The 27933-nt window shown below is 41.1% G+C and overlaps 1 protein-coding gene across 1 annotated transcript; it reads right to left on the reverse strand.

Moving 5' to 3' along the window:
* Positions 1-14385: 14385 nt before the first annotated feature.
* On the reverse strand, positions 14386-27866 carry LOC133546483 (gastrula zinc finger protein xLCGF3.1-like). The gene is made up of 2 exons (XM_061892257.1): positions 27732-27866; positions 14386-15419 (listed from the first exon to the last, which is right to left on the reverse strand). The coding sequence occupies exons 1-2, from the start codon at positions 27853-27855 to the stop codon at positions 14422-14424; spliced, it is 1122 nt and encodes a 373-aa protein (XP_061748241.1). The 5' UTR covers positions 27856-27866; the 3' UTR covers positions 14386-14421.
* Between the last annotated feature and the right edge of the window lie 67 nt (positions 27867-27933).

Genomic DNA, 27933 nt, shown 5'->3' on the forward strand with positions numbered 1-27933 from the left:
GCAGGCGGTGTGGTAGCACTCCCGCGGAGTAGTCCAAGCTCTCTTAGCATCTTTGTGTCGCGTTCTAAAACATGGCAGGTCTTGATTTTTCGGATATTTGACAAAGCCTGCGGACTGTACTTGTATTCCAATGTAGGCTGACGGGAAAATCATTTTGACAAAAACTCTAACGAACAAAATACCGCACGGTCGGGAGAGCGAGAGGTCGCTGCGTCTACACGCGCTGCCATCTTAGATAATTTGGCTGCACCAAATGATAATATAAATACATTTATTGAAGTCAAATTCAAATAAGGCAACAAGAGAAATATGCTACACTTCTCTTTTGTAAAGTAAATCTGAACAGCCGATATGGACACCTACATCAACTATATGATTTGCCTGAGAAGCTGGACAGGACAAAAAAAAAAAAAGGAAGGAAGCACAGTATTGCATTTAATTTTTATACAGATGACTGCCAGATCTACTTTCCCATGGCACAAAATAACACGGTCCAACGTCTCATTGACTGCCTGCACGGCATTAAAGTCTGGCTTTCAGTTAACTTCCTGAACCTAAATGAAAACAAAACAGAACTTTTGTTGTTTAGTCCAAGTCGCTCTCCTTCCCCTCGGCACTTAGGACTACTTTATGTAGGCATTTATCTCGACTCGTCTTGACTACTGCAACGCCCTGAACGTAGGCATTAGCCAGGCCTCCCTCGCCTGCCTGCAGCTCGTGCAGAACTCTGCTGCTCGCCTGCTAACACAGACCCACAGGCGTGAGCACATCACCCCCATACTAGCGTCCCTTCACTGGCTCCCTGGGCTCTACCGAATCAACTATACTACTATATCTACTATTTGTTTTCAAATGTCTAGGGGCGGTTTAGCTCGGTTGGTAGAGTGGCCGTGCCAGCAACTTGAGAGTTGCAGGTTCGATTCCCGCTTGTGCCATCCTAGTCACTGCCGTTGTGTCCTTGGGCAAGACACTTTACCCACCTGCTTCCAGTGCCACCCACACTGGTTTGAATGTAACTTAGATATTGGGTTTCACTATGTAAAGCGCTTTGAGTCACTAGAGAAAAAGCGCTATATAAATATAATTCACTTCACTAAACAACTTCGCTCCAACATATATCTCCGACCTCCTTCAGCCTTGCTGCCACTCCCCCCCCGCCCCCAATCCCTAAGATCGGGGGGGCAGTAACGTCAGCTGCTGTTGACGGTCCCTGACACAAGGCTGAAGCTAAGCGGTGACAGAGCTTTTGCCGCTGCTACTCGCAAGCTCTGGAACAACTTACCTTTGAGTGTTAGACAAGCCTCCTTTCTTCCTGTATTTAAATCACTCTTAAAAACACACTTTTATTCCATGGCCTTTAACATTCTGTGATCTCCATCCTGCTATGGCATCCCATTATGCACCTGCTGTGAACCTGTTTCTATGTTTTATTTATGTATTTATTTGTTATTGTGCTTTGTTTGTGTTGTGTTGTGTTGTGTTTGCTAGTTTCCCTTGTGTTATCTTTTAACCTGCCTATTGTACAGCACTTTGTGGTAAATATTAAATATGCTTTATAAGTAAAGTCGATTTGATTTGATTTGAGCAAAGCTGGAATTTTCTAAAGAATGTTTGTTTTTCTCCTGTCCCACAGACGTTGAAGAAGAACCTCTACCCCATGAGCAGGAGGAGGAACCACAGTCACCCCACATACACGAGGAAGAAGAGGTACCACATTACCAACACATTAAAGAGGGAAGAGAGGAGGCACATCCCCCCCCACATTAAAGAGGAAGACGAGACGCCACAAACCCATAATGTTAAACTGACCCTTCACATTAAAGGGCAAGCGGAGGACCCACTGATCTTACACATCAAAAATGCAGAAGAGGGCCCACTGACCTCTCACATTAAAAAGGAAGAGGAGGACCTATTGACCCCCTGCTTTAAAGAGGAAGAGGAGGTCCAAGAGCCGCCGCACATTAGAGAGGAAGAGGAGGAAGAGGGCATCAGTCAGCCTAAATGGTTGGAGGAGTTCCCAGTGACTGGTGTCCCTGTGAAGAGTGAAGATGATGAGGTGAAAGGTGAAAGTGAGGAGAGGGGAGGGGGGGAGCCTCCAAGCAGCAGCTCAACACAACACATGACAACAGAAGCTGATGGAGACCACTGTGGAGGATCACAAGCAGACAAGCTCTTAGCTCCACTATCAGATAGTGAGGACACAACGTCACACTCTCCTGACACTGATGATGAAGACTCTAAAGATGATAAGACATGTCACACTGACAACACTCACTTCACATCTTCTCACTGTCACAAAACTTTTAAATACCATTGTCGTCTGAAAAGACACATAAGAACACACACTGGAGAAAAACCTTTTTCTTGTTCAATCTGTGGTAAAGGGTTTACACAAAGTCAAAATGTGAAAGTACACATGAGAACACACACTGGTGAAAAACCTTTTTCTTGCTCAGAATGTGGTAAAGGTTTTGTTCTCAGTAAACATTTGAAAGTACACATGAGAACACACACTGGAGAAAAACCTTATGTCTGTTCAATCTGTGGTAAAGGTTTTGTAGAAAGTCGCAATTTGAAAGTACACATGAGAACACACACTGGTGAAAAACATTTTATCTGTTCAATCTGTGGTAAAGGTTTTGCACAAAATCAACATATGAAAAGACATATGAGAACACACACTGGTGAAAAACCTTTTTCCTGTTCAACCTGTGGTAAAAGTTTTACAAGAAGTGCAGATGTGAAAGGACACACTAGAACACACACTGTTGAAAAATCACATTCCTGTTCAATCTGCGACAGAAGTTTTGGTCAACGATCAGCACTTGTAGCACACATGAGAAGACACCCATGAGAGAAAGTGTTGAGTTGCAGTGTGTGTGGTGAAAGATTGTCTTCTAAGTACCAGTGTAAGAAACACAAGTGTGCTGGTGAGAACAGCAGCAGCAAATGAAACTGCAGGATTTGAAATAAACTGTCCAGACTTTCATTTTGACTTTCTAACAACATCATCACATATAACATGTGTGACATTGTTGTTTGTCTAACAATCTGTTTAATATGCTTCTACATGTACAGATTAGATATATTTGTATTAATGCTTTTTTCAGTCAAGTACATGCATTAATCTGCAACTTTGTGTTCTTTTTTTAAACATTGGACAGAACAATTTGACTGAAAAGTTGAAAGTAAACAGTACAGGGCATATTTGACATACATTAAAAAATGTAAGTGTATATATATATATATATATATATATATATATATATATATATATATATATATATATATATATATATATATATATATATGTATATATATATATATATATATATATATATATATATATATATGTATATATATATATATATATATATATATATATATATATATATATTCATCATACAGTATTAGACTTATGCATAATAGTGTTTTTAAAGGTGTTTGAATTATTGAAGTGTGACATATTTTTTATTTGTAATTGTTAATAATCCCATAGATTATCACCTTTATATGATATACATATGTACTGGTTCACATCTGAAACATCTTCTGGACCACTTCAGGAAGCATATTATTATTTACTTTATACATCATTTGAACAGTTATTTTTTTAATACAATTTTAAAATGTGTAACTTTATGAATTATTTGTTGGGTCTCTATAGTCAATTTTATTAATTGTCTTTATTACACTCTGTAACTGTTGCTACTAGTAATTATTGTAATTTGTTTTATTTCTCTAAAAACAGAATAAGTTAAGTTCATAAAAGGGGATTTAAATAAAAATGTATAAAAGTTCATAAGAAGGCTTTATTTAAGTTACTATGGTTAAAAATGTCATTGCATGCCTTTTTGTTGGGTTTGTGGGCATGTGTTTGTTTTGAAGTGTCTCGATTGGTCTGTGAAGGGATATAAGGAAGCTACTTCCGGGTATGAGGAACATCTGTTTGATGCAATGAGAAGGGAGAAAGAGAGCGACTGATGGTAACAAGGACTAAAAAGTGTCACAAGGACTTTCAGCGTTTGGGCCATGACAGCCAGAAGATCACCATTTCCTCCTAAAAGAAGCATGCAGGCCAACGAGGTATTTGTCATTTGTGTTTGTGTTTTACTTCGGTAAAATGTTTGAGCCACATGCTGTGCATGTTATTTTTACATTTGTAACGTGCTTTATTTTATTAACAGTTTTCACGGTGAATTGAAGGGAAAGGAAGCCTTCAATAAATCAGTCAAAGAAAGCCATTGTGTCAGTGCTATGTGGAGGGAGTTACAGTGAAAACTCGCACTGTTCAAGACGCAGTGGACAACGCTGAGACTGTCGGCAACATTAAAGAACCTGGGCAGCGCAGCTGTGACGTCATCAGCACGGAGCAGAGGAGACACACACACACACACACACACACACACACAAAAGGAAGACACAGGCAATCACAGCGTTTTCAGTAGGCTGTTAAGAAGCCAATAAGGAACACTGGACACTAAAAGAGTGATTAAGAAGAGACTGAAATGTATGAAGATAATGTGGAGTGTGTGGTAAACGTCTGGACTTATCTGATCATTTAATTTAAGTTAAAATAACCTTGTCATGCAAGAGACATTTAAAAGGGCGTTTTGCTAAATAAGTGAAAGTAGGCTGTTGGCCATTTAACTTAATATTGAAGCTTTTCCATGTTCTTTAATATTTTCCAATTGCCTTTACATGCATATATTTAAGTTTTGAAGTGATATAAACTGCATATATTTTGAGTGTTTTGCAAAGTGATATTCAAATATTTAATTTAAACATTTCTATTTGTTTAAGCTGTAAGGAATTCACATTTAAGGTATCTACAATTATTGATATGTGAATAGGACGAATTCATCCAAGGGTGATTTAAAAAAAAATCTATTGCTAATATTTTCTGTTGATACATATTGGACAATTTAAAAACCTTTAAAAGTGTGTTTAATTTTATTGATTAAAAAATGTCAAAGTCAGGTGAGCCTACAGAACAGGTAAGGGACAGTGACAGGGACAGGGAAGATGTCCTCCTGACACCTGTACAGGCTTATGAGAGTGGTGCTGAAGAGGAAAAGCAGCAAGAGGAAAATCAAGAGCTGAGGAGAGGTACAAGACTAAGAACTCTAACAGAAAAGGGTAAAGGAATGCTAATGATGAAAATCAACACACTTCAGTTCAAGTTCAACGCCAGTTATGGAAGATGGAGAGCTCAAGCTAAAGCTGTTAAGACGCCATTATCATCAAAATAACTTTTGGATGAGTCATTGGTTAATTCCATTATTGGTGAAATCCAACGTCTTTCTGCAGATGTCACTAGTGCTTATGAAGAGCTACGCCAAGTTTCAACCCAAGAACAGGAAACGCGACGAAAAGTTGACACATGTACACAGACATCTGCTTTCATTCTCTCTGTATAGCTACAAGCCGTCTGGATAGAAATATTCCAGAAGAGGAGCCAGAATGGCCAGAAGCTGGTTCTATATTTAACTCAACTTGTAAAAGCTCTGTCATGTCTATTTTGAAAGGCTACACAGTGCAAGAAAGCACCAAATCTTCTGTGGGTCGCCAAGAAGCTGCTGCAAGCCAAGCTGTTCTAAAAGTGCTACAAGAGCAAGAAAGAAAACAATTGGAATTAAATATTCTTGAAGAAGAAGCTAGAAAGAAGATAGCTGAACAAGAAGCAGCAGCCCGAAAGTGTCGCTTACAGCAAGAAGAAGATGAAGTGAGGCGAAGAATACAGAGAGAAGAAGAGGAAGCTGAAATAAAAGCTCAATTAGAAGAAGAACATATAGCTCTACAAAGAACTCTAGAGGAAAAACAGAGAAAGATAAAGAAATTGGAGACAGTGAAAAGTCTTAATGCAGCAAATGCGAGAATGCTGATATATGACCAAGGGAGTGTCAAAGAAGAGCGGAGTGACAAGTTAGGAGATGATTTTGAAGAAGATGACCAAGTATCTGCATCCTCAAGTCATCTGTCTACACATAGGTCTTCCATATCAAAAGTTAAGAAAACCTCCAATGACAGTACGGCAGAGCTCGTTAAGATGCTAGCAGGTGCTTTAAGTGTCAACAGAATCCCAAATCCCAAACCTCCAACATTCAGTGTGGATCCATTGAAGTATAGTGACTGGAAACTATCTTTTCAAGTTTTGATAGACCAGAAGAACATACAAGAGAATGAGAAGATATACTACCTACGAAGATACATAGGTGGTCAAGCCAAGAAAGCCCCTGATGGTTACTTCCTGCTCGGAACTGAATCTGCCTATACTGCTGCATGGGAGATTCTGGAGGAGCGATACGGAAACCCATTTACAATTGCAAAAGCATACAGAGACAAGCTCCAAGCGTGGCCTAAGATTGGTTCTAAGAATAGTCTTGAGCTCCGAGAGTTCACAGATTTTCTTCGCAGTTGTGAGGCTGCCATGGTTAACATCAAGGCATTGGAGATCCTGAATGACTGTAATGAAAACAGGAAGATCCTTTCTAAGATACCAGATTGGCTGATCGCACCTTGGAATTGAAAGGTTATGGAAATGGAACAAAGGAAAAAACAATTCCCCTCTTTCAGTCATTTTGTCAGATTTCTAACATGGGAAGCTAAAGTCGCCTGCAACCCTATCACTTCAGTGCAGTCACTAAAATCAAGTGATACCGACAAGTCAAGGTCCCAAAGACTACAAAGCTTTGGAGCAAAGACGTTGAACACAAGTTCTAATGAAAAGACACTGACAAGTTTCAATGAAAAGACTACAACCTCCAAGGAAAAGAATGTCATGACATGCATTTTCTGTGAAAGGAACAATCATACATTACATAAATGCAGGAAGTTCATAGAGAAAGCTGTGGCGGACAGAGTCAAGTTCATCCAAGCTGAATGTTTATGCTTTAGTTGTCTTCAGTTTGGACACCGCTCAAACAACTGCAGCAATAGGAGTGTTTGCGACACATGCGAAAAGAAACATCCAACTTGTCTGCATGAGGAGCGAACCAAAGATGAACAGAAGCCACCGCAAGCCAAGCCAAGTACAATTCAAGAACATCCTAATGAAATATTACCTCAAGCACCCCAAAACAAAGAAAGAACCAAAGACGCTACTTCATGTACAGTAATACTTCAAAAAGCTAACATACAAACGGCTGCAATAATCCCAGTCTGGCTTTCATCCACAACTCAACCAACCCAAGAGGTCCTTGTGTATGCTCTGTTGGATTCTCAAAGCGATACAACTTTCATTCTGAGTGAAGTAGCAGATGCGTTGGAAGTGGACAAAGAGCAAGTCAAGCTTAAGCTTTCTACAATGACTGCAAGAATTACAGTAGTGAGCTCCCAAAAAGTAACCAACCTGCAAGTAAGAGGCTTTTATTCAGGTGAGAAGATTGCCTTACCACCAGTCTACACACGTGAGTTCATTCCGGCGAACAGAACTCATATACCTACAGGTGAAACCGCAAAAGCATGGTCCCATCTAGAGCATCTCCAAGATGAGATACCACCTCTGCAAGACTGCGGAGTAGGTTTGCTCATCGGGTACAATTGCTCACAAGCCTTACTTCCCAGGGAAGTCGCATCTGGCAAAGAAAACCAGCCCTACGCCCAGCGTACAGACCTTGGATGGAGTATTATTGGTAACCAGAATCCCTACGTAGACTACAACGATGCCATCAGAGTCAGCCATCGCATTGTAGTGAGACAAGTGACACCAAGTCTGAAGCCTTATGTCATCCTCACGGGACCAAAGTTTCTCTGGCAAACACAACTACCCAAAAGAGAGTGCACGGTGGGAGAAATCAAGGAAGATGATCCTGAACTCCGCAAAGCTGTCGTGTGTAACACCAATGCAGAAGAAGATAGATCATTGCTGAATCGCCTGGAGAAATTCTCTGATTGGTCAAGAGTGGTAAGAGCAATTGTCAGATTGAAACGATGTGGAAAAGAACACAAAGGTGTGAAACAAAGAACTAATGAAAGTACAAGTCTGGAAGAAAGAAAAGAAGCAGAACTTGCTATCATCAAGCTAGTTCAAGCAGAAGTATTCTCAGATGAGATAAAGAGCTTGGAACTTAAGAAAGCAGTTTTCAAGACTAAAGACAGTAAACTGTGCAAGTTAAATCCATTCTTGGATGAAGAAGGCATCTTAAGAGTGGGAGGCCGCTTGAGTCAAGCTGCATTGCATCCACACGTAAAGCATCCGGCATTACTCCCAAAGAGCAGCCATATCATAGCCTTGCTTATTAAGCACTTCCAAGAGAAGGTGCATCGTCAAGGACGATGAACGAACTGCGAGCCAATGGATGGTGGGTCCTAGGATGCAGCAGTGCCGTCTCGTCACACATTTTCAAATGTGTTAAGTGTCGAAAGTACAAATGTGTTAAGTGTCGAAAGTACTGAAGAACAGATAATGGGTGACTTACCTGAAGATAGAACAGAGACTACTCCACCTTTCACTTACACCGGCATAGACTGCTTTGGTCCGATCTATGTTAAAGATGGAAGGAAGGACATGAAAAGATCTGGTCTCATACTTACGTGTCTATGCTCAAGAGCCATACACATTGAAGTCGTTGATGATATGACAACTGATGCGTTTATCAACGCTTTAAGAACATTCATTGCCATAAGACGAAATGTTCTTCAGCTAAGATGCGACCAAGGCAACAATTTTGTTGGTGCAAGGAAAGAGTTTGCTGAACTCAGGACAGGAATGAATCCAGAAAGAGTGAAGGCTCTCGGATGCGAGTTTCTTATGAACCCGCCAGCGGCGAGTCACATGGGCGGCATATGGGAGAGGCAGCAAAGTCGGCGCAAAGGCTCGACAGTACCTCACTACGAACAGTTCTGTATGAGGTTATGGCCATCATTAACAGTAGACCACTTACTGCTGAACACTTAAAGGGGAACATTATCAGCAGACCTATGTAAGCGTCAATATATACGGTGCAAAAAAAAACCATTCATTTTTTTAACCGATTTCCGAACTCTAAATGGGTGAATTTTGGCGAATTAAACGCCTTTCTGTTTATCGCGCTGGAAGCGATGACGTCAGAATGTGACGTCGCCGAGGTAACACACCCACCATTTTCATTTTCAACACATTACAAACACCGGGTCTCAGCTCTGTTATTTTCTGTTTTTTTGACTATTTTTTGGAACCTCGTGGGTGTGTTGTCGGAGGGTGTAACAACACTAACAGGGAGGGATTCAAGTTGCACCACTGGCCCGAAGATGCCAAAGTGTCTGCCGCCAGACCCCCATTGAATGTGCCAGAGTGTCTCCACATTTTACCGGCGATGCTAAGGCAGACATGGCACAGAGATGTATGGATAACCTGCAGATGCATTTGCAACCATAAAGTCAACGAAATCACAAAGGTGAGTTTTGTTGATGTTGACTGCCAGCTAATCGATGTTAACATGCTACGCTAATCGATGCTAACATGCTATTTACCGGCGGTGCTAAAGCAGACATGGCACAGAGATGTATGGATAACCTGTAGATGCATTTGCAACTATATTATGTTTCCTTCCACCCACATTTAATGCGAAAAGAAACACTTACCAATCGACGGATTTAAGTTGCTCCAGTGTCAAAAGATGCGAAAGTCCTGATCGTTTGGTCCGCACATTTTACCGGCGATGCTAACGCAGCTATTCGGCCATGCTATGGCTATGAATAGCGTCAATAGCTATTCGCTCAATAGCTTCAGTTTCTTCTTCAATACTTTCATACTCCAACCATCTGTTTCAATACATGCGTAATCTGTTGAATCGCTTAAGTCGCTGAAATCCGAGTTTAAATCCGAGATAATGTCGCTATATCTTGCTGTGGTATTCCCATTGTTTGTTTACATTGGCAGCACTGTGTGACGTCACAGGGAAATGGCCAGTGTCTTCGCAGAGAGCCGAAAATAAGGCACTTTAAAGCTTTATTTTGGGATATTCCGAGACCGGTAAAATTTTGAAAAAAATTTAAAAAAATACAACAAGCCACTGGGAACTGATTTTTATTGTTTTTAACCCTTTTGAAATTGTGATGATGTTCCCCTTTAAATGACCCATCCGGACCAGAACCTTTAACCCCAAACCATATACTCACGATGAAGTCAACAATTATACTGCCCCCACCTGGAGAATTCGTAAGAGAAGATCTGTACCTTAAGAAGAGGTGGCGTCGAGTTCAGTATTTGGCCAATAAGTTTTGGACCCGTTGGAAAAGGGAATGTCTTCTGAATCTACAATCAAGGCAAAAGTGGCACAAGAACAGAAGGAATTTGAAGGTCCACGACATCGTCCTTCTGAAAGACGACCTGGCACCACGCAACAAATGGAAGCTGGCCAGAATCACCGATGTCTACCCAGGGTCAGATGGTAGGGTGAGGAAACTAAAACTGATGATAAAAAGGGAAAGCCTACAACTAAAACCGGGTTTCCTGACAGACCTGTACAGAAGGTGGTTATTCTGCTTGAAGCAGAGTGAGTTTAAGTTTCATGTTTTTGCTTGAGTGCAATTTCATTGTAAATGTATAAGAACAGAAGAAGTTTATTTTGTAGTTCAAAATGTTTAAAAGAAATCCCACATTAAGGTTTGTGTGATTTGGTGGGAGTGTAACTGTTGCGACTAATTATTATAATTTGTTTTATTTCTCTGAAAACAGAATAAGTTAATTTCATAAAAGGGAATTTAAACCAAAATGTATAAAAGTTCATAAGAAGGCTTTATTTATGTTACTATGGTTAAAAATGTCATTTCATGCCTTTTTCCTAAGTTTGTGGGCATACTTTTATTTTGAAGTGTCTCGTTTGGTTCTGTCAACGGATATAAGGAAGCTACTTCGGGTATGAGTGAACATTTGTTTGATGCAATGAGAAGGGAGAAAAAGAGCGACTGAACATAACAAGGACTTTCAGCGTTTGGGCTATAAGAGCCAGAAGATCACAATTTCCTCCTAAAAGAAGCATGCAGGCCAACGAGTTTTCACAGTGAATTGAAGGAAAGGAAGCCTTCAATAAAGCGGTTCAAGAAAGCCATTGTGTCAGTGCTATTTGGAGGGAGTTACACCTTTAAAGCTGAATATGTTTTTTACCATAGCTCAGCTTCACGATGCTGGAATATTGACTGCTGATATTAATATTCTTCTATTGTTTACAATATTACACTTTGCTCTTTTTCTTTGCTCAAATGAACAGGATGAAAGTGTCTTTAATTGTCACTACTGAGTGTAACTATATATAATTATGTATATAATAATCTTCCATTCTTCACCTTCATTACCACTAGATTTAACTCTCATCTTATTTTATCCAGAGAGAACTTGACCATAAAAAAAGTTGGCTGCACATCAATAAACCGTCACTAAACATTAATGAAACTAAATATATCATATTTGGTGATTGTAAAAATTTAAACACAAATTATGATGGATAATATTGAAATGAAAGGAATAAAGGTAATCATATTTTTAGGAGTTGATATAGATGATGAAGTAAGCTGGACACTAAATAAATCAGATAAAGAAAACATTAAAAAATGGAGTACAATACAAAATTTAATAAAATACATATTTATAAATAATAAATGGGTTGTACTTGTATAGCGCTTTTCTACCTTCAAGGTACTCAAAGCGCTTTGACACTACTTCCACATTTACCCATTCACACACACATTCACACACTGATGGAGGGAGCTGCCATGCAAGGCGCCAACCAGCACCCATCAGGAGCAAGGGTGAAGTGTCTTGCTCAGGACACAACGGACATGACGAGGTTGGTACTAGGTGGGATTTGAACCAGTGACCCCGGGGTTGAGCACGGCCACTCTACCACTGCGCCACGCCGTCTATGAATCCTAACTACAATTATTGTACCCAACTTCAGTTGAAACATACATTGTTTATTGCATAAAAGTCTGGGGACATACATATAAAACAATCACACAACAATATTCATATTACAAAAGAGAGTAATAAAGATAAGTCATAGAATGGATTCTAGAGACCCAACAAATGATTAAGTCACACATTTTAAAAGTAAATGATCTTATATAAAAGACAACTGTTCAAATGATGTATAAAGTAAATAATAATATGCTTCCAGAAGTGGTCCAGAAGATGTTTCAGATGTGAACCAGTAAATATGAACTAAGAGGGATTTATGTGTACTCAAAAGCAAAGGTATGAACACATGTAAAACAAATATGTACATCATATAAAGGAGTTCATCTATGGAATCATCTAGAATTAGAAAATAAAATATGTAACACTTCATTATTCAAAAAATCATATATACAACACTATTATGAATAAGTTTAAAAGTGAATTATGAATATATAAACATTAAATGTTTATTGTATGGAACGTCTTTTATGTACTGTTTATTCTCACCTTTTTGGTGAAATTGTTCTGTTCATTTTAAAGTACACAAATGTGTATATTAACTCGTGTACAAACCGCGTTTCCATATGAGTTGGGAAATTGTGTGAGATGTAAATATAAATGGAAGACAATAATTTGCTAATCCTTTTCAACCCATATTCAATTGAATGCACTACAAAGACAACATATTTGATGTTCAAACTCCATCCATCCATTTCCTACCGCTTATTCCCTTTGGAGTCGCGGGGGGCGCTGGCGCCTATCTCAGCTACAATCGGGCGGAAGGCGGAGTACACACTGGACAAGTCGCCACCTCATCGCAGGGCCAACACAGATAGACAGACAACATTCCCACTCACATCCACACACTAGGGACCATTTAGTGTTGCCAATCAACCTATCCCCAGGTGCATATCTTTGGAGGTGGGAGGGGCCTATCCCCAGGTGCATGTCTTTGGAGGTGGGAGGAAGCTGGATTACCCGGAGAGAAACTCCTAAACTTTATTTTTTTTTGCAAATGATAATTAACTTAGAATTTCACGGCTGCAACATGTGCCAAAGTAGTTGGGAAAGGGCATGTTCACCACTGTGTTACATCATCTTTTATTTTAACAAGACTCAATAAACGGTTGGAAACTGAGGAAACTAATTGTTGAAGCTTTGACAGTGGAATTCTTTCCCATTCTTGTTTTATGTAGAGCTTCAGTCATTCAACAGTCTGGGGTATCCGCTGTCGTATTTTACGCTTCATAATGCGCCACACATTTTCCATGGGAGACAAGTCTGGACTGCAGGCGGGCCAGGAAAGTACCCGCACTCTTATTTGTATGAAGCCACGCTGTTGTAACACTTGTCTTGCTGAAATAAGCAGGGGCGTCCATGATAACGTTGCTTGGATGACATAAATGGTGCCTTCACAGATGTGTAAGTTACCCATGCCTCGGGCACTAATACACCCCCATACTATCACAGATGCTGCCTTTTGAACTTTGCGCCTATAACAATCCGAATGGTTATTTTCCTCTTTGTTCTGGAGGACACTGCGTCCTCTGTTTCCAAATATAATTTGAAATGTGGACTCGTCAGAACACAGAACACCTTTCCACTTTGTATTAGTCCATCTTAGGTGAGCTCGGGCCCAGCCAAACCGGCGGCGTTTTAGGATATTGTTGATAAATGGGTTTGGCTTTGCATAGTAGAGTTATAACTTGCACTTACAGATGTAGCAACCAACTCTAGTTACTGACAGTGGTTTTCTGAAGGGTTCCTGAGCCCATGTGGTGATATCCTTTACACACTGATGTCGGTTTTTGATGCAGTACCGCCTGAGGGATCAAAAGTCTGTAATATCATCGCTTACGTGCAGTGATTTCTACTGATTCTCTGAACTTTTTGATGATTTTACGGACCGTAGATGGTAAAATCCCTAAATTCCTTGCAATAGCTCGTTGAGAAAAGTTGTTCTAAAACTGTTCGACAATTTGCTTACAAAGTGGTGACCCTCACCCCATCCTTGTTTGTGAATTACTTAGCATTTCATGGAAGCTGCTTTTATACTCAATCATGGCACCCACCTGTTCCCAATTAGCCTGCACACCTGTGGGATGTTCCATATAAGTGTTTGATGAGCATTCCTCAACTTTATCAGTAGTTATTGCCACCTTTCTCAACTTCTTTTTTCATGTGATGCTGGCAAGAAATTCTAAAGTTAATGATTATTTGCAAAAAAAAAAAGTTTATCAGTTTGAACATCAAATATGTTGTCTTTGTAGCATATTCAACTGAATATGGGTTGAAAATGATTTGCAAATCATTGTATTCCGTTTATATTTACATCCAACACAATTTCCCAACTCATATTGAACCGGGGTTTGTACTTGACTGAAATAAACACACTAATCTGAAGTGTTTAATCTATAAATGTTAGAATCATATTAACAAGATTGTGTTACACACACAACAATGATGTCACACATGTTATATGTGCTGATGTTGTTAGAAAGTCAAAATGAAAGTCTGGACAGTTTATTTCAAATCCTGCAGTTTCATTTGCTGCTGCTGTTCTCACCAGCACACTTGTGTTTCTTACACTGGTACTTAGAAGACAATCTTTCACCACACACACTGCAACTCAACACTTTCTCTCCTGGGTGTCTTCTCATGTGTACTGTACAAGTTTTTCGTTCATGAAAGCTTCTGTTGCAAATTGAACAGGAGTATGGTTTTTCACCAGAGTGCGTTCTCTCGTGTACTTTTAATCGCTGTCTTTCCATATAACTTTTGCCACATACTGAACATATAAAAGGTTTTTCACCAGTGTGTGTTCTCATGTGTACTTTTAATCTTTGATTTACAAGAAAACTTTTACCACATTCTGAGCAGGAAAAAGGTTTTTCTCCTGTGTGTATTCTCATGTGTATTTTTAACCTTTGATTTGTTTGAAAACTTTTGCCACATTCTAAGCAGGAAAAAGGTTTTTCTCCAGTGTGTATTCTCATGTGTGTTTTCAAAGTTTGCCTTCGAGTAAAATCTGTACCACAGATTGAACATGAAAAAGGTTTCTCTCCAGTGTGTGTTCTCATGTGTCTTTTCAAATAGCTAAGATATTTATAAGTTTTGTGACAGGTAGAACATGTGAAGTGAGTGTTGTCCGTGTGACATGTCTTATCATCTTTAGAGTCTTCATCATCAGTGTCAGGAGAGTGTGACGTTGTGTCCTCACTATCTGATAGTGGAGCTAAGAGCTTGTCTGCTTGTGATCCTCCACAGTGGTCTCCATCAGCTTCTGCTAAACTGCTGCTTGGAGGCTCCGCCTCTCTCTTCTCCACACACTCACCTTTGACCTCATCATCTTCACTCGTCACACTGATCAGGTGTCTCTTGTCTTCCTTTATGAAGTGGGGGGACAGCCGCTGTTTTTCCTCCACTTTAAAGTAGTGGGGCTGTGGCTCCTCTTCTTTCACGTGGAGGTACTGTGACTTCTTCTGCTTCATACTGGAGGACCCCTCCTGCTGCTCAGGTGGACGATATTTTTCACAGACGTCTGCAGGACACAAGAAGACAAACACATGCTGGGATGGAAATAGACAAGATTTTACCAATTCAGATTTAATTTTCGAGTCTGCTTTACGATTCGGTTATTTGTGGACTCACTTTTGCTTTCACATTCAGTAAAAAGGAGAAGAAACAGGTTGATTAGCATCAACTTTGACTGGTTGAGAAGTAACATGAGCCTACAAAGCCAACAGTGAGGTCTTAAAAGGTTCAGATTTTACGGGTCCCCCATGGGGGGCCAAAGGGCCCTAAGGTCAATACTGTGCTTTGAAGATATCTATAAAATAAAAATATTTTTGGCAAGAAATTAACAAAATACTACACGTTATTTTGTGGCAATTACAAAAGAATGTCCAGTATAATTCTCAGGGCATTCAATCAATCACAACAGGACTGTTAAACTGAACATATATATTATATATATATATATATATATATACTCCTCTCTGAGCTGCTACCTTACCGTGGTAGAGGAGTTTGCGTGTCCCAATGATCCTAGGAGTTATGTTGTCTGGGGGTTTTCATGCCCCCTGGTAGGGTCTCCCAAGACAAACAGGTCCTAGGTGAGTGATCAGACAAAGAGCAGCTCAAAGACTTCTATGGAATTACAACGAAATGAACCCAGATTTCCCTCGCCCGGACGTGGGTCACCGGGGCCCCGCTCTGGAGCCAGGCCCGGAGTTGGGGCACGATGGCGAGCGCCTGGTGGTCGGGCCTGTTCCCATGGGGCCCGGCCGGGCACAGCCCGAAGAGGCAACGTGGGTCATCCCTCCAATGGGCTCACCACTCATAGGAGGGGCCATAGAGGTCGGGTGCATTGTGAGCTGGGCGGCAGCCGAAGGCAGGGCACTTGGCGGTCCGATCCTCGGCTACAGAAGCTAGCTCTTGGGACGTGGAACGTCACCTCACTGGGGGGGAAGGAGCCTGAGCTAGTGCGCGAGGTAGAGAGGTTCCGGCTGGATATAGTCGGACTCACCTCGACGCACAGCAAGGGCTCTGGAACCAGTTCTCTCGAGAGGGACTGGACCCTCTTCCACTCTGGCGTTGCCGGCAGTGAGAGGCGACGGGCTGGGGTGGCAATTCTGGTTGCCCCCCGGCTCAAAGCCTGTACGTTTGAGTTCAACCCAGTGGACGAGAGGGTAGCTTCCCTTCGCCTTCGGGTGGGGGGACGGGTCCTGACTGTTGTTTGTGCTTACGCACCAAACAGAAGTTCAGAATACCCACCCTTTTTGGGTACACTTGAGGGAGTACTGGAAAGTGCTCCCCCGGGTGATTCCCTTGTCCTACTGGGGGACTTCAACGCTCATGTTGGCAACGACAGTGAAACCTGGAGAGGCGTGATTGGGAAGAATGGTCGCCCGGATCTAAACCCGAGTGGTGTTTTGTTATTGGACTTTTGTGCTCGTCACAGTTTGTCGATAACAAACACCATGTTCAAACATAAGGGTGTCCATATGTGCACTTGGCACCAGGACACCCTAGGCCGCAGTTCGATGATCGACTTTGTAGTTGTGTCATCGGATTTGCGGCCTTATGTTTTGGACACTCGGGTGAAGAGAGGGGCGGAGCTTTCTACCGATCACCACCTGGTGGTGAGTTGGCTGCGATGGTGGGGGAGGATGCCGGACAGACCTGGCAGGCCCAAACGCATTGTGAGGGTCTGCTGGGAACGTCTGGCAGAGTCTCCTGTCAGAGAGAGTTTCAATTCACACCTCCGGGAGAACTTTGAACATGTCACGAGGGAGGTGCGGGACATTGAGTCCGAGTGGACCATGTTCCGAACCTCTATTGTCGAGGCGGCTGATTGGAGCTGTGGCCGCAAGGTTGTTGGTGCCTGTCGTGGCGGTAATCCCAGAACCCGTTGGTGGACACCAGCAGTGAGGGATGCCGTCAAGCTGAAGAAGGAGTCCTATCGGGTTCTTTTGGCGCATAGGACTCCGGAGGCAGTGGACGGGTACCGACGGGCCAAGCGGTGTGCAGCTTTAGCGGTCGCGGAGGCAAAAACTCGGACATGGGAAGAGTTCGGGGAAGCCATGGAAAACGACTTCCGGACGGCTTCGAAGCGATTCTGGACCACCATACGGCGCCTCAGGAAGGGGAAGCAGTGCACTATCAACACCGTGTATGGTGCGGATGGTGTTCTGCTGACTTCGACTGCGGATGTTGTGGATCGGTGGAGGGAATACTTCGAAGACCTCCTCAATGCCACCAACACGTCTTTCTTTGAGGAAGCGGTGCCTGGGGAATCTGTAGTGGACTCTCCTATTTCTGCGGCTGAGGTCGCTGAGGTAGTTAAAAAGCTCCTCGACGGCAAGGCCCCGGGGGTGGATGAGATCCGCCCGGAGTTCCTTAAGGCTCTGGATGCTGTGGGGCTGTCTTGGTTGACAAGACTCTGCAGCATCGCGTGGACATCGGGGGCGGTACCTCTGGATTGGCAGACCGGGGTGGTGGTCCCTCTCTTTAAGAAGGGGGACCGGAGGGTGTGTTCCAACTATCGTGGGATCACACTCCTCAGCCTTCCCGGTAAGGTTTATTCAGGTGTACTGGAGAGGAGGCTTCGCCGGATAGTCGAACCTCGGATTCAGGAGGAACAGTGTGGTTTTCGTCCTGGTCGTGGAACTGTGGACCAGCTCTATACTCTCGGCAGGGTTTTTGAGGGTGCATGGGAGTTTGCCCAACCAGTCTACATGTGCTTTGTGGACTTGGAGAAGGCATTCGACCGTGTCCCTCGGGAAGTCCTGTGGGGAGTGCTCAGAGAGTATGGGGTATCGGAATGTCTTATTGTGGCAGTCCGCTCCCTGTATGATCAGTGTCAGAGCTTGGTCCGCATTGCTGGCAGTAAGTCGGACACGTTTCCAGTGAAGGTTGGACTCCGCCAAGGCTGTCCTTTGTCACCGATTCTGTTCATAACTTTTATGGACAGAATTTCTAGGCGCAGCCAAGGCGTTGAGGGGTTCCGGTTTGGTGGCCACGGGATTAGGTCTCTGCTTTTTGCAGATGATGTAGTCCTGATGGCTCCATCTGACCGGGATCTTCAGCTCTCACTGGATCGGTTCGCAGCCGAGTGTGAAGCGACCGGAATGAGAATCAGCACCTCCAAGTCCGAGTCCATGGTTCTCTCCCGGAAAAGGGTGGAGTGCCATCTCCGGGTTGGGGAGGAGACCCTGCCCCAAGTGGAGGAGTTCAAGTACCTAGGAGTCTTGTTCACGAGTGGGGGAGGAGTGGATCGTGAGATCGACAGGCGGATCGGTGCGGCGTCTTCAGTAATGCGGACGTTGTATCGATCCGTTGTGGTGAAGAAGGAGCTGAGCCGGAAGGCAGAGCTCTCAATTTACCGGTCGATCTACGTTCCCATCCTCACCTATGGTCATGAGCTTTGGGTCATGACCGAAAGGATAAGATCACGGGTACAAGCGGCCGAAATGAGTTTCCTCCGCCGGGTGGCGGGGCTCTCCCTTAGAGATAGGGTGAGAAGCTCTGCCATCCGGGAGGAACTCAAAGTAAAGCCGCTGCTTCTCCACATCGAGAGGAGCCAGATGAGGTGGCTCGGGCATCTGGTCAGGATGCCACCCGAACGCCTCCCTAGGGATGTGTTTAGGGCACGTCCAGCTGGTAGGAGGCCACGGGGAAGACCCAGGACACGTTGGGAAGACTATGTCTCCCGGCTGGCCTGGGAACGCCTCGGGATCCCCCGGGAAGAGCTAGACGAAGTGGCTGGAGATAGGGAAGTCTGGGCTTCCCTGCTTAGGCTGCTGCCCCCGCGACCCGACCTCGGATAAGCGGAAGATGATGGATGGATGGATGGATATATATATATACATATATATATATATATATATATATATATATATATATATATATATATATATACATACCCCGCCTTCCACCCAATTGTAGCTGAGATAGGCTCCCGAAGTGGATAAGCGGTAGAAAATGGATGGATGGATGGATATATATACATATACACATGCATATATAGAGTCGCGATCAAAAGTTAACATACACCTGTAAAGAACATAATGTCATGGCTGTCTTGAGTTTCCAATCATTTCTACAATTCTTATTTTTTTCTGATAGTGTGATTGGAGCACATACTTGTTGCTCACTAAAAACATTCATGAAGTTTGCTTCTTTTATGAATTTATTATGGGTCTACTGTACATGTGAGCAAATGTGCTGGGTCAAAAGTGTACATACAGCAATGTTAATATTTGCTTACATGACCCTTGGCAAGTTTCACTGCAATAAGGCGCTTTTGGTCGCCATCCACAAGCTTCTGCTTGAATTTTTGACCACTTCTCTTGACAAAATTGGCGCAGTTCAGCCAAATGTGTTGGTTTTCTGACATAGACTTGTTTCTTCAGCATTGTCCACACGACTTTGGGAAGGCCATTCTAAAACCTTAATTCTAGCATGATTTAGATATTCCTAGACACTTTTGACGTGTGTTTGGGGTCATTGTCCTGTTGGAACACCCAACTGCGCCCAAGACCCAACCTCCGGGCTGATGATTTTAGCTTGTCCTGAAGAATTTGGAGGTAATCCTTTTTTTTCATTATCTCATTTAAAGCACCAGTTCCATTGGCAGCAAAACGGACCCAGAGAATAATACGACCACCACCATGCTTGACGGTAGGTGTGGTGTTCCTGGGATTAAAGATCTCTCCTTTTCTCCTCCAAACATATTCCTGGGTATTGTGGCCAAACAGCTCCATTTTTATTTTATCTGACCACAAAACTTTCCTCCAGAAGGTCTTATCTTTGTCCTTGTGATGTCAGATGGAACAAAAATGGAGCTGTTTGGCCACAATGCATTACATTATATACATGACAATCAACTGAAAACAGTACAATACTACCTTTTGAAAAGTGCCGCTTCTGCTCTTTCATCTGACTGCATACAAGCAATAACATCTTGAAGAGGAAGAAAGGCAAAAAACTACAATTCTACTTGTTAATAATAAGGGTGTGAAGTACAATATGGACTTCAAAACTAACAATAAAGGTGACACTTTAAGCAGGGGGACAACGCGTTGCAAGTACTGTTTTACACCTTCCCTGCTTGTCGGCTCCCAGACCGTAGTCGAGGAGAGCAGGGGAGACCTTTCACTTGGTCGGAATGATGAGGCCATCGATACAACTTGCTCACTTTATTTATAATTTCCACAGGGCACAACCGGACATCCAACATGCTATTGACAGTCCTGCACATGCTAGCACTACCTCTCCTAACTTGCCCACTCACTTACTCGTCACACACCCCACATACTGTCATTCTTAAAGGAGCACACACACACACACATATTCTACTCTCACGACAGCTGCTTTAAAACACGCCTCGCACAACTGGACATCCAATATGCTATTGACAGTCCTGCACAGACCTATGTAAGCGTCAATATATATATTGATGTTGCAGAAAAAAGACCATATGTTTTTTTAAACGATTTCCGAACTCTAAAAGGGCGAATTTGGCGATGTAAAAGCCTTTTCAATTGTTCGCTGTTGGAGCGATGACGTCACAACGTGACGTCAAAACGTAAAGCAATCCGCCATTTTCTCAAACACATTACAAGCAGCAAGTCACATCTGCTCCGTTATTTTCGGTTTTTCAACTGTTTTCCGTACCTTGGAGACGATCTGCCTCATCGGTGTGTTGTCGGAGGGTGTAACAACACTCACAGGGACGGATTCAAGTTGCACCAGTGGCCAAAAGATGCGAAAGTTGGCAAGAAATTGGACGCACATTTTACCGACGACAGCGATGCTACGACAGAGATGGCAAGAATTTGTGGATATTCTGCGACACTCAAAGCAGATGCATTTCCAACGATAAAGTCAGAGAAATCCCAACGGTGAGTTTTGTTGATGTTATTGACTTATGTGCTAATCAGACAGATTTGGTCACGGCATGACTGCAAGCTAATCGATGCTAACATGCTATTTAGGCTAGCTGTATGTACATATTGCATTATTATGCCTCAATTGTAGCTATATTTGCATCCAGCCTTTCCCTCCACCCACATTTAATGCCAAACAAACACTAAGCAATCAACAGATTTAAGTTACACCAGTGCTCAAAACATGCAATCGTTGGTTAGAAGGCGATCGCCGAATTCGTCCTCGTTGCCGCTGTCTGTTTTGATATGGCTAAATAGCTTCAGTTTCTTCTTCAATTTCGTTTTCGCTATCTGCCTCCACACTCCAACCATCCGTTTCAATACATGCGTAATCTGTTGAATCGCTTACGGCGCTGAATGAGTCTGAATCAGAGCTACTACGCTATACTTTTCTGTGCTGTCCGCCATATTTGTTTTTGTTGGCTTTACGAAGTGACGTCACAGGACAATAGACGGGTGGCTATAACGACGGTTAAAATCAGGCAATTTGAAGTCGTTTTTTGGTATATTGCGTGATGGGTAAAATTTTTAGTAAAACTTCGAAAAATCAAATAAGCTAGTGGAAACTGATTTTTATTGGTTTTAACCCTTCTGAAATTGGGATAATGTTCCCCTTTAAAACACGCCTGGCCAAATGTGGCGATGAATGTTAGCACCTTTGTTTCAAATTGAAGTCAACATTTAAATAATGAACAATCAGATCTGCACAAGGAGTTATAAAGAGTGACATGTAATAATGTCATTGTTACACCAGTCCTGCTGTTCGGTCCGGTGAAGACTGCTCTCATATGAAACTTATCTTAACTGCATCTCAGTTATTTGAAGTAACACACAAATTAATAACATTGATTAAAAATTAATTCCGTTAGCAGGGCTCGAATTTAACCAAGGCAACCGTGACAAAAGCTGCGACTGCCCTTGTGACTTGCCGTAATGCCCTAAAAAATTGACCAACATCGACGACAAGAACATGCCGTGACCGCCCTTGACTTTCTAGTTCAGGAGTTAATTCGGCTGTATTTCCAACTAGGACTTTCCCCCATGTCCCTTTAGGGGTGTTGTGGCAAAATTACTGGGTGTAAGATAAACACTTTATCTTCCTGGTTATTGTGTCGCTACGTGTTTGACATTATTTAAGACTTTATCGTGCCGGGAAAAGGACAGTTTGTCTCTTCTGTGGTATTGATGAGATTTAAAGGAGTGTTGTTAGTCACATGTTGATGTGATAAAACCTCTTTCTTGTTTGGAAGATACACACAGCTGTAACTGTTATTTCTTCCTGCTCATGATAAATATGTACAACAGGTTTGGATGTCTAAATTTATGTAAAATTGTCATTAAATATAATTTGTCTGACAAAAAATTATTCGACGTAATATTTTGCAATTTACACATTGCATATTTACACATGCTTATTTTACTAGAATACCCTTATGAGCATTGCATATATCAAAATCAAGTACCTACTGTACTGTTTACTTGTTGGAATACCTTTTTAGAGCAAATATCTACCCAAATGGACACTTTGTAGCTGCCAAAAATGTATTTTAAGTAACATTTTGATATTGACACATCTTATCTCTGCATATTCTACGAGAATACCCTTATGGGCATTACATATACATATATATATATATATATATATAGGTGTGGGAAAAATCACAAGACTACTTCATCTCTACAGAACTGTTTCATGAGGGGTTCCCTCAATCATCAGGAGATTTATATATATATATATATATATATATATATATATATATATATATATATATATATATATATATATATATATATATATATAAAGTACCCTACTGTAAATGATAAATGATAAATGGGTTGTACTTGTATAGCGCTTTTCTACCTTGAAGGTAGAAAAGCGCTATACAAGTACAACCCATTTATCACTACTTCCACATTTACCCATTCACACACACATTCACACACTGATGGAGGGAGCTGCCATGCAAGGCGCCAACCAGCACCCATCAGGAGCAAGGGTGAAGTGTCTTGCTCAGGACACAACGGACATGACGAGGTTGGTACTAGGTGGGATTTGAACCAGGGACTCTCGGGTTGCGCACGGCCACTCCCCCACTGCGCCACGCCGTCCTGTACTGTTTACTTGTTTAAATACCCTTTTTAGAGCTAAAAACTACCCAGATTGCCACTTTGCTGCTGCCAAAAATTGATTCCAGATAATATTAACAATAATAACAAAATTGTCAGAATAATTGTACATTAGTTATAACACAACTTTGTGTTCCATTGAGTTCAGGTCCCCTGCTAGAAGACAAAAACTGTCTTTCATCTTATCAAACACAAGGCTTGTAAAACTCCACTGTCTGCGATGGGAAGCGACATGGAGGTGTCGGTTTCTTTGATCTATTGACAGCCACAAGAAGACCTTGTCCTGACCCGAGAGCTACGAAGCAGAGAGGGAGCAGACCCGATGCAACTCCAGGCACTTTTCTTTGAACTGTTTATGACCGAGTGACTGAGTACGACAGCGGTTTACGACCCCCCTCCCTTTAGAAACAGCTGCAGCTATGTAATCAGAAAAGGCCTTAAACAAAAGAGGACGCGTGGAACTCCCTCGTCAGAGCGTGGTGGGAAACTGTACAAAGTTGTGGCCCAGACGTTTCTCCTCATGAGCTAAATTGAAACCTGTCTGTGTTTGATTTATTTGCTTCTTGTCTTGTCTAAGAGATGCCATCGGTGTTTGAACCTGACAAAAATGTCAAAGCATTACTCTAAAACACAATATTATACATTCTGAAAATGTAAACGATTGCAAGAATATACCTACACATTTCAGAAAATTTCACTAGCAAACACTTTGTTTTAAAGGTTTTTACTGCCTTTTTTTTAGCCCTTTAAGACACCTGTGAGTTAGGGCTATATAAATAAACATTAATTGATACTGTACAAAAATTGTAAATAACTGAAGAAAAATCACTGATAAACACTGGAAAACTGTCACTGAACGTCTTAGTGTGATGTCATTCTGTGACAGACAAATGGAACACAGTTTCCACATGGTGAGGACATTGATGGTCTGACTCACTGTTCTACGGATCACCTCAACTTCTGCCTAGACGTGACCTGCCCTGCCAAGACTGTTCGGTGCTACCCTAATGACACACCCTGGGTAACACAGGAGGTTCAAGCTGTGCTCAACAAGAAGAAAGCTGCCTTCAGGAGTGGAGACAGGGAGGCAATGAGAGCAGCACAGCGGGAGAAGAAAGGACGCGTGAGGAAGACTAAGGACAGGTAGCCAGGGACTGCAGATGGAAATTAGCTATTTGGCTATAATCTGGAACAGAACATATCTGTCTTTGAGCTTAATGTTTCTGTGTAGGGCTGGGCGTAGTGATACCAAGTATCGATACCATCAATACTTGGTATCTGTATCGTATCGATACTGGCGTGATGGTATCGATACTTCACCAAATTAAGCGAATCACTCCGATTAAAAAAAAAATGTGAGCACAGCGCTCCTCACCACTTCACCCTCCTCCCTAGTGATGGGTCGTTCCTGAACGATTTGTTCGTTCGAACGAATCATTTGAGTGAACGAACTGAATCACTTAATGAAATGATTCGTTCTTTTCTCAGTGCATTTGAGTTCAGCCGCGACTGTGTCATTTGGAGGGATTACAAGACTCACTGATGTCTTAGTGTTTCTGAACAAGAGCAAATAACATAAATATGAACACAATCAACAGATCATTACAAGTGAACGGACAGCCCAGTCCTCTGTGAACAGGGAGGGACCTGAGCCTGCATTATCTATTGAAAATAAAGTTGTATTGGTGTTTAATTCATGAATATGATGTTAGACACGTTATAATGACGTGTGTGTGTGTGTGTGTGTATGTGTGTGTTTGTTTTTTTCTTTTTATATATTTTTTGTATTTTTATTTAAGTTATTTTCTTTTTTGACTTACACATTTAATTATATATTTCCATTTGACTGTTTTGATAACAGTGCACTTTTTTATTTTGGGTTTCGGGCTCTTAATTTCATTTATTTTTAAGGTATTTTGGTTAGTATTTTTAAGTATTATTGGCATAGTGTATTTATTTTTGTTTTTGCATTTCTTTAGGATTTATTTAAGATTTATTTTTGCATTTATGTTAATATAACGACTATTTTTCTCATCTTATTTGTATGACAATTTTTGAATGTTCTGTTCATTCTCATCGTTATTTTAGTGCAATAAAATACTTTACAGTTTACAACCAAGACATTAAGTCGCACTGGAAGCGCACGCGTGTGTATGTGTGTATGTGTGTGTGGGTGTGTGTGTGTGGGTGTGTGTGTTTGTCCGAGTGAACCTCTGAGCGAATAATACTGATGTGTGTGCGCGAACGCACCAAGCGTCATGTTAATTGTATTTTATTTTGGGTTGAAGATGAATTTTTAAAGTGTTTTTAAATTTCGTAGCTCCATTATGCAATAGAAAGGCTGCAAAAAGATACCTGGGGATAATTGCAACCTCAGTGCCTGCAGAAAGAATGTTCTCCCAGGCAGGACAGTTGGTTTCACATAGGAGACGCACATTAAAGGGCAAAAATGTGAACATGCTATTGTTTCTGAACAAAAACATGTAGTGTTTGTGGCGACAAGCCATGAGTGAGCGAGTGGGTGTACTTTATTTGCACTATTTACTTTATTGATATTATTTCATTACTTTTTTATTTTACAATTCTCATTTCTTTTGTTTTGTGTTCATTTTTACAACTGTTTAATAACTAGAGTTTTCTTTTTTACTTAAGTTCTTGTATGTTGTGACGCGACTAGCCAAGTTCAGTATTTGTTTTCACCTTATTTGCACTACTTTATTGTAATTGATATTATTACTTTTTTATTTGATATTTGAATTTCTCAGTTCTTTTGTTTTGTGTTCATGTTTACAACTTTGTTCAATAACTAGAGTTTTATTATTTACCTTAAGTGTTTGTGTGTTTTGAGGCGACAAGCCAGGTTCAGTAGTTGTTTGCACCTTATTTGCATTACTTTATTGCTATTGATATTACTTTTGTAATAAATATGTTATTTTTTTACCTAAATCGTTGTCCTGTGTTGTATTATTATCATAATCAATTAATAAAAGCAAAAGTACAAATTTGTTTTTCAAAAGTATCGATACCCCGAAGTCCCACCCTCCCATCAGATGACGACACTTCCGGTATTGGTATCGGCGATACTGGCCGGTATCGGCTCGGTATCGATACCCAAATTTGCGTTATTGCCCACCCCAATTTCTGTGCATTGTCCCTTCAAATAAAGACTAAACTAAGCTACAGAAAGAAGCTGGAGCAGGTCAACATGAGGGAGGTCTAGGAAGGTGTGAAAACCCTCACAGGCCACAAGACAAAGACCAGAGCAGTAGGGGGGACAATAAAATTGATAGTGTTGCAAAAATTCAAAAAAACATTTTAAAAAAGTGGAATGAGGTGAAATATAATGAGAAAACGTGGCAATGTTGACACAAAGCTGACATGCAGGCAGTTTTTTTCCCTTGTGTTTTTATTTTGTTTTTTTCCATTGCTCGAAAAAAAAAGGACAAAAAAAATCTATGTTATAATGAATTGTTACTTATAAGTTATTTTAAAATGTTTTATGTAGAAAAAATATTGCATATGTTTTGTGGTTGCTATATAAAAACATCAAAATGTGGACAAAAGAGCATAAAATAAAAAAAATAATAGTTCAAACTTAAAATCAACAGATATATCGGAAGTTTATCCTGAAATTTATGTGTTAAAAGTTAAAAAAAAAATCTAATAAAAATGCATCACTTTATGAGTGGTGAACCTTATGGATCTCAAACATATTTAGTAGGATTTTATTTAACTTTTCACTGTGATTACTCAAAAATATTAAATAATTCAAATCAATGATATCCTGCATTATTGATCTTTGAGGGCTTGAATTGCTAAATAAAGGAACTCTCCTAAAGGAAACAATAAAGTACTATCTATCTATCTAAATACTGCATATTTCAGTTTTACTATAAAAAACAAAGTTGTCTTTGACTGAAGAGGCACAAAACCTTATTTGTTTTACTTTATATCAACCTCAAGTTGATATAGAGATTTACTGTGAGCCTTAAATAAAAGAAATAATAATAATTTGACCTTTTTTTAACATTTTTGTGACCTAGACCCCCTATGCTCCCCAGGAGCCCTAAGGATAAAAAAATATATATATTTTGTTATGGTTTGAAAATGAAAAATATCAAAATGGCCCCTGCATGCTTACATTTTTCCGTGTTCGGCCCTCTGTGGAAAAAGTTTGGACACCCCTGATCTAATGGAAATGACTGCTGCAAACACATCGTGTTCATGATGAAATATAAAGTTAGTAAAAATGTGAGAGTAAGAAGTCAACAAACCTGTTCTGTGTAACACAACTTGAGCTTTCTTGAAAACAGCCTCCAATAGTTGACGTAGTCTCTCGTTCTCTTCTTTTGTCCGAGAAAGTTCCTCTTTGTACTCTGCTATCGTTCTTTCACACATTTTCACACAACAAAGTTTATTCCTCATACTTTGCTATCGTTCTTTCGCACATTTTCACACAATATCAACACTTTACTC

This window comes from Nerophis ophidion, unplaced genomic scaffold (genome assembly GCF_033978795.1).
Source record: "Nerophis ophidion isolate RoL-2023_Sa unplaced genomic scaffold, RoL_Noph_v1.0 HiC_scaffold_30, whole genome shotgun sequence".
In the NCBI taxonomy this organism is placed as follows: domain Eukaryota; kingdom Metazoa; phylum Chordata; class Actinopteri; order Syngnathiformes; family Syngnathidae; genus Nerophis; species Nerophis ophidion.

Bases quoted from the DNA above. Each gene is read 5' to 3' on its own strand.
- LOC133546483 (XM_061892257.1), bottom strand. From the start codon at position 27,855: ATGTGTGAAAGAACGATAGCAGAGTACAAAGAGGAACTTTCTCGGACA. The intron at 15,420-27,731 runs GTTTGTTGACTT...TGTGTCCTGCAG, and splicing joins AGTTGTGTTACACAGAACAG to ACGTCTGTGAAAAATATCGT.